The sequence below is a fragment of the Dermochelys coriacea genome, chromosome 2 (genome assembly GCF_009764565.3).
Source record: "Dermochelys coriacea isolate rDerCor1 chromosome 2, rDerCor1.pri.v4, whole genome shotgun sequence".
Taxonomy (NCBI): domain Eukaryota; kingdom Metazoa; phylum Chordata; order Testudines; family Dermochelyidae; genus Dermochelys; species Dermochelys coriacea.
Window position 1 is genome coordinate 270,333,517 of NC_050069.1, and position 12,345 is coordinate 270,345,861.

The 12,345-nt window shown below is 56.7% G+C and overlaps 1 protein-coding gene and 1 long non-coding RNA gene across 3 annotated transcripts in view; one reads left to right on the forward strand and one right to left on the reverse strand.

Annotated features, from left to right (window-relative positions):
- Window positions 1-12,345, forward strand: part of LOC119851981 — a 25,724-nt gene continuing 13,379 nt past the window's right edge. For both annotated transcript variants that reach the window (XM_038392667.2, XM_043507069.1), the window contains exons 1-4: window positions 1-251; window positions 5,337-5,423; window positions 7,819-7,935; window positions 10,610-10,756. In XM_038392667.2, coding sequence (XP_038248595.1) covers window positions 159-251; window positions 5,337-5,423; window positions 7,819-7,935; window positions 10,610-10,756 — 444 coding nt within the window. In that variant the 5' untranslated portion in view covers window positions 1-158. The remainder of the gene's footprint in view (window positions 252-5,336; window positions 5,424-7,818; window positions 7,936-10,609; window positions 10,757-12,345) is intronic.
- The window catches only part of LOC122458452, a 24,945-nt gene continuing 20,432 nt past the window's right edge, over window positions 7,833-12,345 (reverse strand). Inside the window, exon 3 of the long non-coding RNA XR_006278502.1 lies at window positions 7,833-7,905. This is a non-coding gene — a long non-coding RNA (uncharacterized LOC122458452). The remainder of the gene's footprint in view (window positions 7,906-12,345) is intronic.

The following is a 12,345-nucleotide window of genomic DNA, read 5'->3' on the forward strand; positions in this document are numbered from 1 at the left end:
CCAAGCTGTTAGGCAGCTTGCCTTGGAGCTGGCTGCTAGGAGCTAGGATCCAACAGTCAAGGTCCATGCGGGGATTGGCGACAGTTCATTGCCCTCCAGCAGGACAGTCTGTGAGGCTGTAGGAGAAGCAGCTGCAGGCGGACCAAGCCCGGTGCAGGATGAGGCTCTGGCTGCTGGCGGGTTTAGTGGCTGTGCTCGCCCTCGTGGCGGTGGCTGGGGCCGACCTGGGGGACTCCACGGTAGGAGTGGAGGTAGGTAGGAGAGAAAGAGGTTTCTAGAGTGTGGAGGAGGGACAGGCCTGAGCAATGAGACGGGGGGGACAGTGGGAGAGGGAGACCAGGAACCACACCCATCGACCCGCAGAGGATTTGGGTTTGACATTATTCAAAAGAAGTGGAGGTTCTGGGTGCGGGGCTGCGGCGAGACACGGCCTGGATCGCAGTGCTGGTTGTCTTTGGAACCAGCGAGAGGCAGCCGTGCTCCCAGGCCTGAGCCCGCAGGCACTAGCTTCTCACCGGCACTGTGACCTCCCTGAACCAAAGGACTTTATGCTGCCCCCCCAGGAACACTGGGTTTGCTGTACCAGCTCAGACAATTAATCCAGCTGCTCCAGTGTCCTGCCTGTGGCAATGGGCAATACTTGAAGCATCACAGGAAGGCAATCAAGCCGTCCGTCACCTCCCACCATAATTCCACTGGTAGATTGTGTGCGTGTATGTGTGTGTTTGGTGCTGTTGTGTGTGTGTGTGTATGTGTATGTGTGTGTTTGGTGCTGTTGTGTGTGTGTGTGTCTCTTTCTCCTGCCTGGTCACTAATTATGTGATTTGCTTCTCTATTGTAGGGTTTCAGGGAGACAAGGTGGGCGAGGTGATGTCTCTTATTGGACCAGCTTCTGTTGGTGAGAGAGAAGCTTTTGAGCCCCTCAGAGCTCTGGGTGCAGACCTGCAGAACAGCTCTATGTGTGGCTCGAAAGCTTGTCTCTCACCAGCAGAAGCTGGTCCAATAAAAGCTATTACCTCCCCCACCTTGTCACTCTCAGAGCCTGGGATCCACATGGCTACCCCAACACTGCAGACAACATCCTCTAGGGTCCGATGGTTGTGTCCATCGCTTTCCTGCTGAGCTCCTGGTCTGAGTGCAAGCTGGGATCTGGGATGGTGAGGGAGCACACTGCAAAATGCCGTTTGTAAAAGTAGGAATGGGGCAGCTGATGTCAGCTTGGCGGGGAGAAGCAGGGACGAAGGGGGGTGACATTGGGAGCCCTTTGATTGGAGCAGCTCAACTGCTTAAATTACAAAAGAAAAGAATAGGGCACCTCCTCTTGAGACCTTCAGACGCTGCCCCTGCCCCTTCCAGCTCCCTCAAAACGTGGCTGCCAAAGCCTCATACTCCTGCATTTCCCCCCTTACCCCTGGCCGTGAGTCTCTTCCATGGTCGCCCCATCGCTCCCCACACAGCCCTGCCTGTGTCTCTGGCCTTGTCTTGGCTGGAATTGCCCCGTCTTGTCCGGTCAGCCAGTGACACTGCCCTCCAGAGACATCTCTCACCCCTCGCTCCATGCTTCCCCCAGCCTTCCAGTGTCCTCCCACAGCCTGGCTGCGAAGCCCTTCTCCTCGCTTGTGTCACTCCCACGAGCAGCCCTTACAAAGAGGGAGCATCCTCTCCCTGCACTGTAAGAGAAATGTGGGACCCAGCAGGAGCCCTATCTGCCTCACCCGAGTACCCCCGGACCTGCCCTCTTCCCCTCCTCATACTGTTACACCCTCACTTGGGCACTGCCCCCCCCCCCCCGGCTCAGTGGGTCTCGGGCAGTGGTTTGCGGCTCCCTGGCTGTTGGTGGAGGACAGCTTTGTGTGGGTCACAGGCTGCTGCCGATTCCAGCTGAGAAAGTGCACAGCTGAAAAGGGATGTCCATGAGAGGACGGGCCAAATCCTCCGCTGGTGTAAACCGGCCCAGCTTCACTGAAGGTGGGAGAGCTGTATGGATTCTGGCCTTGTGTGGGAGCCCTTGGCATAGATGGGTCCTTGGGGCAGGGCCTGTGTCTTAGGAGTTTTCTGTGCAATGCATGGCACAGCTGTAGACACCACAGATTAAACGAATAACCACCGTAATGCCCACGGGCCTTGGGAGAGACCCACATGGTCCCTATCTCTCCAGGCAGCCCTGTGGGGAGAGGGACTCGCTGCCCATGCCTTGGAAGCAGGTTTTAGGGCTAGTCTCCACTACAAAGTTAGCTTGACCGAACGGTATTGCTCACAGCGGTGTAACATGCCTGCCCCATATGACAGAGTTAAGGGGACAGCCCCAAGGTAGGCAGCACTAGGTTGACAGAAGAATTGGTGCATTGACCCAGCTCCCGGCCCTCAGAGCGGTGGATTTCCTGCCGCGAGGGAAGAACCCCTCCCGTCGTTGCAGTGTCTACCCTACCGCTGTGCCACTGCGGCATGTCTAGTGCGGGTGCAGACTGGAGCAGGGCAGACCAGCCTGCAGGGCCGCTGGGAGACGGAGCGTGCAGTGAGACTGCGGCCGACGGGGAGGGAACAGACATTGGGCATGGCAGTGGGGCATACTGGTCCCTGGCTGGCCCGGTCCCATCGAGTCAGGCCCTCGAGGGCTGGAGCTGGGCTGGTGTGCAGGGGTTGGGAGGGATGGAGCTGACAGCGCCTGTGTGACAGAACATCCTGATCAAGGGTTAGTCACATGCTTCACCTGCTGCCTGGCTGATGGCCCCCTCCCCCTCCCCACCCTCTCTTGGCTGAGCTGGGGGGGCCCTGCTGAAAACATGTTTTTGTGACTGTGGGGATCTGCACTGGGCAGATCCCAGCTCCCCCTTGCTCAGGTCAGGGCTTGTGCAATGGACAAACATTTCATCAGGGACTTGGCGAAGGGCGGATAGCGGCGGGAGAGGAAAATGAGATTGAGGGAGCCTCTTTCCCATGCCCCAAATGGCTTTTTACACTCCCAGGTTTTACCCACGGCTCACATACCTCAGCCCTCACCTGCAGCCCTCCTGCTAGTCCAGGCCAGGGCCACAAGCCAGCTGGCTAATGACCCCCCTGTCTCCCCACCCAGCTCTGCTAATGCACATCCGTCCTCAGCTGCACATCCGTCCTGGGTCTCCACACTGTGCTGCCACTGAGAGGAAAGCGAGGCAGGGAGCTCAGAGTGGGAATTTGCTGTAATGTTTTTATGAACTATTGGTGTGACTCTGGACTAGCCGCTTTGCATGGTTGTGTCCTGCGGGGGAAGGAGTTACTGCTCTCCCTGGGCCATGGGAGATCAGGGCTAGGGGTCTGAGATGTAGGGCCTCTAGGGCTGGCTGGCCTGGACTCAGCTGAGCAGAATGGAAAACCCTACAGAGACAATGGAAGCCTCAATGACCCACGTGAACTCCTAGAGCCGGTTACCTCTCCCCAGCTCCTGCGGGGAAGCGGAGCGCACGGCCCTGGCTGGAGAGTGGGCAGGGGATGGTGTCTTACAAGAGCAGGCACAGAGGGCCAAGAAGAGGGAACTGGGCTCCAAGGAGAGGGCAGGTTTTGGGCTCTGGCTCCCACCCACATGGACTCTGTCTGGAATCTACCTTCCCCGCGCTGACCTCAGCTGTGCGCCAGGGAACTAATAAAAACAACCTTGTTTGGAAAAGGCTGGCTGACCTCACTGCAGGTGCCCCCGGTTGCATTGCTCCCCGCTGAGGAACAGCCTCTCTCAGGGCTTTGCTCTTGGTTGGACTGGCGGTGGAGAGTCATGGGGATAAACAGGAGCTGATGGAGCCCGAAGGCCCCTGCAGGAGGTGCTAAGGCAGCATGGCCTTGCCCTGGTGGGAAAGTGTGACCCTGGGGGGTCTGGCACACTAAGCTGGGGTACTGCCGGGGACGGTTCAGTGGCTGGGACATAGCCCAGACCTTGCAAACCCTGACAGCAGGTATCTAGGGGGCAGTGGAGCCAGAAGGGTTTCCGAAGAAGCCATAGCAACGTAAGCTGATGATTGCTGCACTAGATCAAATCCATTGCTAGTGAACGAAGGGAATGTGTCTAATGAATTCTCTCAGAGTTTTAGTAACGCATTTGATAGACAGAAAATCAGCTGAGCAGGCCATAAATCGAGGGTAACGACATAGGGCAGGTGTACTAAGGGTTGGAGAGGCATCTCATGGACATGGCAGGGTTCGGGGTTAGGTCCTGTCTGACTGAAGAGCCAGCTGAGTGCCCTGGAAAGGTGTGTGACCAGTCTGTTCACGATATTGCCACGGGACACTAAATTGGAAGGAGTTGCAAACACTAACGAGGAGAGAGAAATGACAGAAAGTTGCTGAGAGAAATTTGAAACAAGGGCAAGAAATAACACAATGGAATTCAGCCTGGAAAAGTGGAAGTGAAGACATGGGGGGGAGTGACAACCCAAAACATAGCGGGAAAGACTGGAGAAACAGCCGTAGCCAGAGACCTAGGGGGGAGACTAGTGCAGAGCAGCTGGGCTATGGGTCTGCCTTGTCAGATGGCCACCATAGAGGATGTGGGCTAGGAGTTGCGCCCACTGATGTATTGTGTCATACAGCGACGAGGCGATGCCAGTACAGCGCTGGTGAGAGTGCCCCAGGGGTACTGAGTCCAGTTCTGGGTCCCTCAGGACCAAAAGGACCTCCCCAAACTGGGAAGAATTCAGCGAAAAGCCAGAGAAGGGCTTGAGGGACTGCAGGGACAGGTTTATGAGGAACGTTGAAAATGGCAAGATATGTCACAGACTCATAGAAATGTAGGGCTAGATGGGCCATCAGGAGGCCATGTAGTCCTTCCACCTCCCCCACACTGAGAGAGAGTTAAGTGTCATACGGGGCTAGCTTGTCTAGGTGACATCGAAGGGGGACTAATAGTGTGTGGCCATTTCGAGGGGAGAACATCAAGCAGGGAGAGGAATCATGGAGTGGGCCAAGGGGTATAGCCTGGAGTAAAGAGAGAAAAGTGGACAGAGGTAGATCCTGGTGGAGCAGGAGGAAAGGTCTTGCACACTCATCCCCTAAGGGGGAGCTGGTTGCTATTTAAAAGGGGACTGGACAAAGCACTGCAGAGAATAACCCTGCCTTAGTGACTGGGGATGGACTACATGCTCTCCATTTCTACTGTCTGTTACCCTGTGCTCTTCGTTCTGCTCTGCCACCTCCCCGCTGTGCCAATGCCAGCCTTGGCACCCAGCCAGCTCAGCAAATGCACCCCAGCCCTGCCCCTCCGGAGCTGATCCTGCTCTGAGCGTTCCCTGAGACTGGGCAGTGAGCTGGTGCAAAACACAGACTCTGGCAACGAGACATGGCCCTAACTGCTGAATTCTCTCCACCCACAGGATCTGCTGCGAGTGAGGAGGGAGGACAGAAAACGCACACCCCCACCTTTCAAACCCTGTCCTGGCTGCTATTCTCCTCTGAGCAAGGTGAGCAGGGAACAACAGTGGCACCAGAGAGATATGGGCCCCAGAGGTTCTGTACCAGAGATCGGTTAATAAGAGACAGCAGCTGGGCCAGGGAAGGCAGATCAGGATGGAGAAGCACTGCTGCAGATTAACAATCGTGTAATAAAACACAGGGATCTAACTGGGAACGGCCCAGACTGCATCCTGGTGCCGTCAGAGCAGGAGACTGAGCTGGGGAATCTGCCTGAACCTGGGATGCAAGACAGAAGAATCAGCCAGCAATGGCCAGTCTCCACTGTCCAGCCCAGCAACCCAGCCAGCCCTTCCCAGACCATCTCCAGGAAGGGCCCAGCAGACGTTGGGTGTTTGCGGGCTGGGATTGTTGTTGTAATTGCAGCATTTCCGTTCAAAACACAATTTACATGGAGAACAAGGGGACTGCATAGTTCAGTGTCCCAAGGTCAGAGTTAAGGTGGAAAGGCTTGACTGTAATCCCCCATTCCCAGGGCTGGATTAGCTCTCCTGTGGGCCCGGGGCTATTAGATTTTGTGGGGCCCTGGATACAAGTCTTTTTCCTAATTTAAAACAAAATGATCACAATTATGGCATTGAGGCTATTAATGCTATACTAAACTTGCTTTTTAATTAACATAAAGCCATTCTGTGGTTACATTTCACTCTGAAAACATGTAGAATATAGTTAAGTTAATTCAAAATAGCCTACTTCTTACCTTAGAACTGCTGTTATATTAGTTTCTTTCTGGGAGGGAGTTTGGGTGCAGGAGGGAGCTCCAGGCTGGGGCAGGGGGTTGGGGTGGAGGAGAGGGTGTGGGCTCTGGGAGGGAGTTTGGATGCAGGAGGGGGTTCTGATCTGGGGCAGGGGGTGGGGTGCAGGTGGGGGTGTGGGCTCTGGGAGGGAGTTTGGATGCAGGAGGGGGTTCTGACCTGGAGCAGGGGGTTGGGGTGGAGGAGGGGCTGTGGGCTCTGGGAGGGAGTTTGGGTGCAGGAGGGGGTTCTGATCTGGGGCAGGGGGGTGGGGTGCAGGTGGGGGTGTGGGGTCTGGGAGGGAGTTTGGATGCAGGAGGGGGTTCTGACCTGGAGCAGGGGGTTGAGGTAGAGGAGGGGGTGTGGGGTCTGGGAGGGAGTTTGGGTACAGAAGAGGGTTCTGACCTGGGGCAGGGGGTTGGGGTGAGGGAGGGGGTGAGAAGTGCAGGCTCTGGCTAGGAGGCACTTACCACAGGCAACTCGTGGCCAGCAGGGCAGCAGGACACAGGCAGGTCGGCTGCCTGCCATAGCCCCACGTCGCTCCCAGAAGCGGCTGGCTTCTGGCATGTCTCTGCGTGCCCTGTTGGGGGGCCCCTGGAGCTCCTGTTGGCTGGAACTGTGGGGATGGTGTTGGGGGTGAGGGCAGCATGCGGAGCCTCCCCCACCCACCAGGGGCTGCAGAGACACGCCAGTAGCCGGCTGCTTCGGGGAGCAGCGTGGGGCCATGGCATGCAGGCAGCCTGCCTGAGCCCTGCTGCGCCGCTGGACTTTTAGCAGCCCGGAGATCGCGATAGACTGGCAGAGGCTCCAGGATCAACCAGCTGATCGCAATCGACGGGTTGGTGACCACTGAATTGTATATAATTATGGATTTATTTTTGTGGGGCCCCCCTTAGCCCGGGGCCTTTAGCAGCCCCTAAAGCTCCTGCGTTAATCCGACCCTGGCCATTCCCACCTGGGCTGCTCATCCCCACCCCCTCTATTCCCCTGCAGGGCGCTGCGGGCTCCTCTCCTTCTGCAGGGCTCTCTAGGGTGTCACTCTTTGTCCTTCTACTCTGTGCTCGCCTGTCCCGACTGTCGCGGGAGGCTCTCCCATGGGTGCCCGTGCGGCGTGCGGAGCGCCAAGGGACAGAAGCCACGGCAGGGCTCAGGGAGACAGCGCGATAGATTGTCACAACCCCAGTGCGGCTGCATCACCCGGGGGAAGCTGCATCTGCCCCTTGACTCAGGGCTTGTGCCCACGGCGAGCCAGCCTGTGGCACGCCGGGGTGTGAATTCACAGTGCACTTGCCTGCCGCACACTGACTGGCTGCGTGGGTGCTGCAGCGCGGTAACCGTTCTACGGGGTGCTTTGATCCGCCCGCCCCTTCCTAGTCGGGGTCAGCGGGAGCACCGGGAAGGGCCTTCCCCGGTCAGGCTGCAGAGAGCCCAGCTGCCCCGCGAGGGGACTGAACTGCGTGTGTCCAGCATCGCCCGCCCAGCTTCACTGTCCTTCAACTCTGAGCTGCACAGGGACCTCTCTGCCCTCCACAGGCCACCGCCCCCAGCCCTGGCCCCGGCCAGCCCAGGTAGGTCCTGACGCTGGTGCTGAGGCAATGCCTACTGCCGCCGAGCCCAGAGCCGGCTCTCAGCTCCCATCCTCCCTCTGCAGCCGGATACACCAGTGAGAGCCAGGAGACAAGTGGAGAAGCAGTGGCGACCCAGAGCCAGACCCAGACCCACCTGGAGACCAGGCTCCCTGACTTTGCTAAGGCCTGCCAAGGTGGAGGTAGGGTTGCCAACTTTCTGATCCCTGAAAACCGAATACGCCTGCCCCACCCCTTTCCCCCAGGCCCCAGCCTGTCTGCCTCTTCCTCTGAGGCCCCATCCCCTGCCTCACATGTCTCCCCCCACCCCCGTCGCTTGCTCTCCACCCCTGCCGGTTGCTCCCCCACCCCTCGGGGACTCACCTGCTGCCTGCAGAGCTGGGTTGGGAGGAGCTGACGCGGAGCCTGACCAATTGGGGCACAGTGGGGCACGGCAGGGGTCAGTCCCTGGAGTGAGGGGCTGGGGTGGGGCAATCGGGGCACAGTGAGGCGGATGGGTCAGTCCCTGGAGTGAGGGGCTGGGGTGGGGCAATCGGGGCACAGGATCCCTGTAGCAAGGGACTGGGAAGGGGAAATCGGGGCACAGTGGGATGGGGGTCAGACAAATTACTCCCCTGCCCCCCTGAACAGCACCGGTACCTACTTTGGAGCCCGGTCCTGGAGCAGCCAGTTCTCTCCATCAGGTTGGCGGGGCGGGCAGGGCAGGAAGGGGCTGCTAAGCGGAGCTGCCCCTCCAGGCTCCAAAAGCAGCTGCTGCTCTTCCTGTCCCCGGGTGGCAGCAGCCCGTTCCTGCAGGTAACCAGACCTTTAGCGTCCGCTCAGCTGTGCTGACTGGGTGCTGCCAGTTTCCCTTTTCAACCAGACGTTCCGGTCGAAAGCCGGACACCTGGCGACCCTTGGTGGGGGAGAAGCTGGATCCCAGGAGCACCAGATTAAGAAAGGGGGGATGAACCCCAGCTGTCCAGCCCACACTCTGGGAGAGGGGCGGGGAGTTACTGAGGGGAAACGGTGGCTCGGCAGGAAGGGCAGAGGGCACAGCTCCATCACCATGGAGCAAACCAAGCACGATCCTGATATTTCGTGGAGTGCTACAGGGAAATGGACTCTAGCTAGTGGCGCAGCCTGACTGAGGCCAGGCCAGGATGCAGAGGGAACGATTAGTCTCAGGCGCCAGGAGGCTCCGTAGCTGTTCACTAGCCAGCTCCATCTCCACCAGGCCTTGCAAGCTCCTCGTTCCCCTGTCTGCTGTGATGTTCCCGTCGTGCATGACAGCCCCCATCCTGTCCGTCCACAGACCCTGGCCTGCCACTTCTGTCACGCTGTCTGCAGGGGTTCACAGCTGCCAGAGTGCCAGTCTCAGGTCAGACTGTCAGAAGACAGGGCAGACGCCCCAAACTGGTGGTGTGTTCTATAATTAGAAGTCACCAAGCCAGTAACAGACATGGGATCCTGGATCACTCTATTAATCTTCCCATGGAGCCACAGACAGGCCCCTTTAGGCTTTCCAGCCAACCTTACCACCCAGACAAACTGGACTTGGTGATAAAGGTCACATAAACCAAAAATCACCACGCATCAGGTCACTTCCGTCCCGATCCCAAAGGCCAGTTACTCACCCCGGTCAATGGATGCTCAGGATCTCACACCAAATACAATTCTGTAGCTAATTTCTCTAGTAAATTAAATATTTATTAGCTAAGAAAAGGAATGAGAGTTATTGAGAGGGTAAAACAGGTAAAATACATAACTGCTGAGTCAGAGTTTGTAAGTCCAAATGATAGCAGAGATCTCTGCTAGTTCACCTTAAGTCTCTCAGGGTTACCCAAATTGTTTTTTGGGGACCTCTGTTCAATCACTCAGGATTCCCTCTATCAGAATCCATTTGTTCAGAGATGCTGGATCATGCCCTTGAATCAGTATTTATAGATCCTGCTCACAGAAGACACGCTGGCTTTTCACCCACGTGGGCGCTTCCTTTGATGAAGAACGCAGATGGAGTCCATGACCTCAGGTCGCCAAATCAATGACCACTTGCTTTGACGTTAGCATTTGCTTGTTAAAGTCCTTAAACCCTTCCTCAGCGTTCAAAAGATTTCTTTGATGAGTAATTTTGGTTAGTGATATACATAAGGAAATTGTCACATTATAATAAAAATAGATAAGAGAAAGCCATACAGGTAACATTCACTGGTTTTTCAGGAGGTTTACACAACAAGTACATTCTCATCCAAATGCTAATATAGCCTTTGATCTAGGGTAAAACCTAATGTAAACTGGTTACAGATAAGTGAAGACAATATCATTTCTGTCACCTTTGAACTAAATTAACACTGGAGTGAATTAGCCCGCTGCTTTGGTCTGCTGGCCACCTGTTAGACAGCATCCCCACTTCCTTTTGTTTGCTCTCTGCACCACTGGCAGCGTTAGCCAAGAGTAAAGCTCACCGGGAAGCCACGGAAAGGACCATTGCAGGACACTGTGGGAAGCTGGAGTTGATGTTGAGGTCCCAGGAGAGCTCCCAGAGCAGAGGGGAGAGGTGTCTCCGTCGCCGCTCTCAGCTCCTGGTGCACTGCTGAGAGGTCTGGAGTGTCAGTACAGAGAAGAGAAAGCCCCATTCAGGCACCAGTGGAGATTTAATGGCAAACTCAGCCCTTAGCCATCCCATGATGGGGCCCGAGCTCCATGTTACCAACTGAGTTCCTGCCAGTGGGACAGTTCGGCAGCCTGAAATGAACTCAGCGGGGGGCCTGCTGCCCGAAGCAGAGCTCACCGCCCCACCCAGACTTGTGCTGTCCCATGGCCCCCTGTTACCTGGAGATCACACTGCAGTGTGGCCCTAACACTGTCTTTCTGCAGGTCCAGGATGCAGAAGTGAGAACCAGGAGGGAAGCTGAGAGAGGACCGCAACCGCGACCCAGACCCAGATTGAATCTTCCAGGGCACTCACCTTACAACTACGGCTATATGACTCTTCTTGCTTCCCCCGCCAATGTGAGCCTCCAGGTACAGTAAGAGGAGAGGAGGGTGGAAGCTGTGAGCTTCATGTTAACTAATGAGCAGGGCCCTGTGCAAATCACCCTGTCACAGAGGGCCCAGAAATCGTGGCCATGCCCCCAGACAGTGATCTTTCCAATATTTTTTTTTAAAGAAAATGTCTACCTTAGAGTCCTTAATACAAACAGTTCTCTTAGTTAGTCAGTTTGAAGGCTGGAATTAGTTTTACTAGTAAGGCAACTCAAAACTGACCAAAGTTACTTGTGAAATTCACTCCAGCCTTGAGACTGACTTAATTCAGTTGTCGTTTGCAGTGTTGCTGTAGCCGTGCTGGACCCAGGGTATTAGAGAGACAAGGTGAGTGAAGTAGTATCTTTTCTGGACCAACTTCTGTTGTGCAAGCTCTGTGTAAACAAGAAAGAAGCGCTAAGAGCTCTGATTGAGGTGGAAAGCTTGTTTCTCTCACCGACAGAAATTGGTCCAGGAAAAGATATCACCTCCCCAACCTTGTCTCTCTGAATTTAGTTGTGAAATTCATTGTGTGCAAACTTGGGGGAATTCAATATTTTGCCTTTTACGCTGCTATGAATTTTCTAAAAGTGTGATTTACCCACGGCCTGGCTAACAAGCAATGAAACTCCACGGTCTAAGCGATAGGGCCCAGGGGGAGCTGATGTATTGATTGTCCTTGGGAGGCTGGGGCAGCCAGCGCCCCTGCTCAGGGAGAGGGGAAGGGCGTTACTGAGGGGAAAGGGAGGTTCGGAAGGAAGGGCACAACACACTGCAGAGGGCATGCTCAGCTTAGGGTATGTCTACACAGCAGCTAAACACCCATGGCTGGCCTGTGCCAGCTGACTTGGGCTCGCGGGGCTTGGGCTGTTGCATTGCTGTGTAGACATCTGGGCTCGGGCTGCAGCCCAAGCTTGGGAACCCGCTCAGACATCTACACAGCAGTGAAACAGCCCTGCAGCCCAAGTCCTACAAGCCCGAGTCGGCTGGCATGGCCAGCCATGGGTGTTTAGCTGCTGTGTAGACACGCCCTTAGATGCCAGAGGCTCCATTGCTGATCACCAGCCAGCCACTGCCTCTGCACCCGTACTAACCAGGGCTTGCAAGGTCCCTGTGCCCCTGCCTGCTGCGGGTTTTCTTTAGTGCGTTACATGGGCGGGTGAACCCCCGTTTCGGGGAGGCTAACCTGCTGGCCCCACCCCTTCCACCTGCACCCTCCCTGTGGCCGGAAGAGCCCTGAGCGCCCCCCTGCTACTGCTACCCCCAAAACCCCCTCTGCCGCCAGAGGAGCCCCAAGCCCTGCCTGCCCTGAGCTGCTGGCCAGCCCGCCCGAGCCGTGCCAGCCCTCCCCATCACCGGGCTGAGCTGTTGGCCCGATCCCTGGGCTGAGCCGCTGGCCCGAGCACCAGGCCAAGCCACTGGCCTGACCTCCGGGATGGCCCAAGTGCTGCCCTGGGGCTGCTGGCCTGAACCCCAAGCTGGCCCGAGCTTCCCAGGGCAGTCCCAGGCCCTGGCTGCTGACGGGCCTGAGCTCCAGGCCACTGGCTGGAGCTGAGCCCCCACCAGCTTCAGGGGAAAGAGGGAGGAAG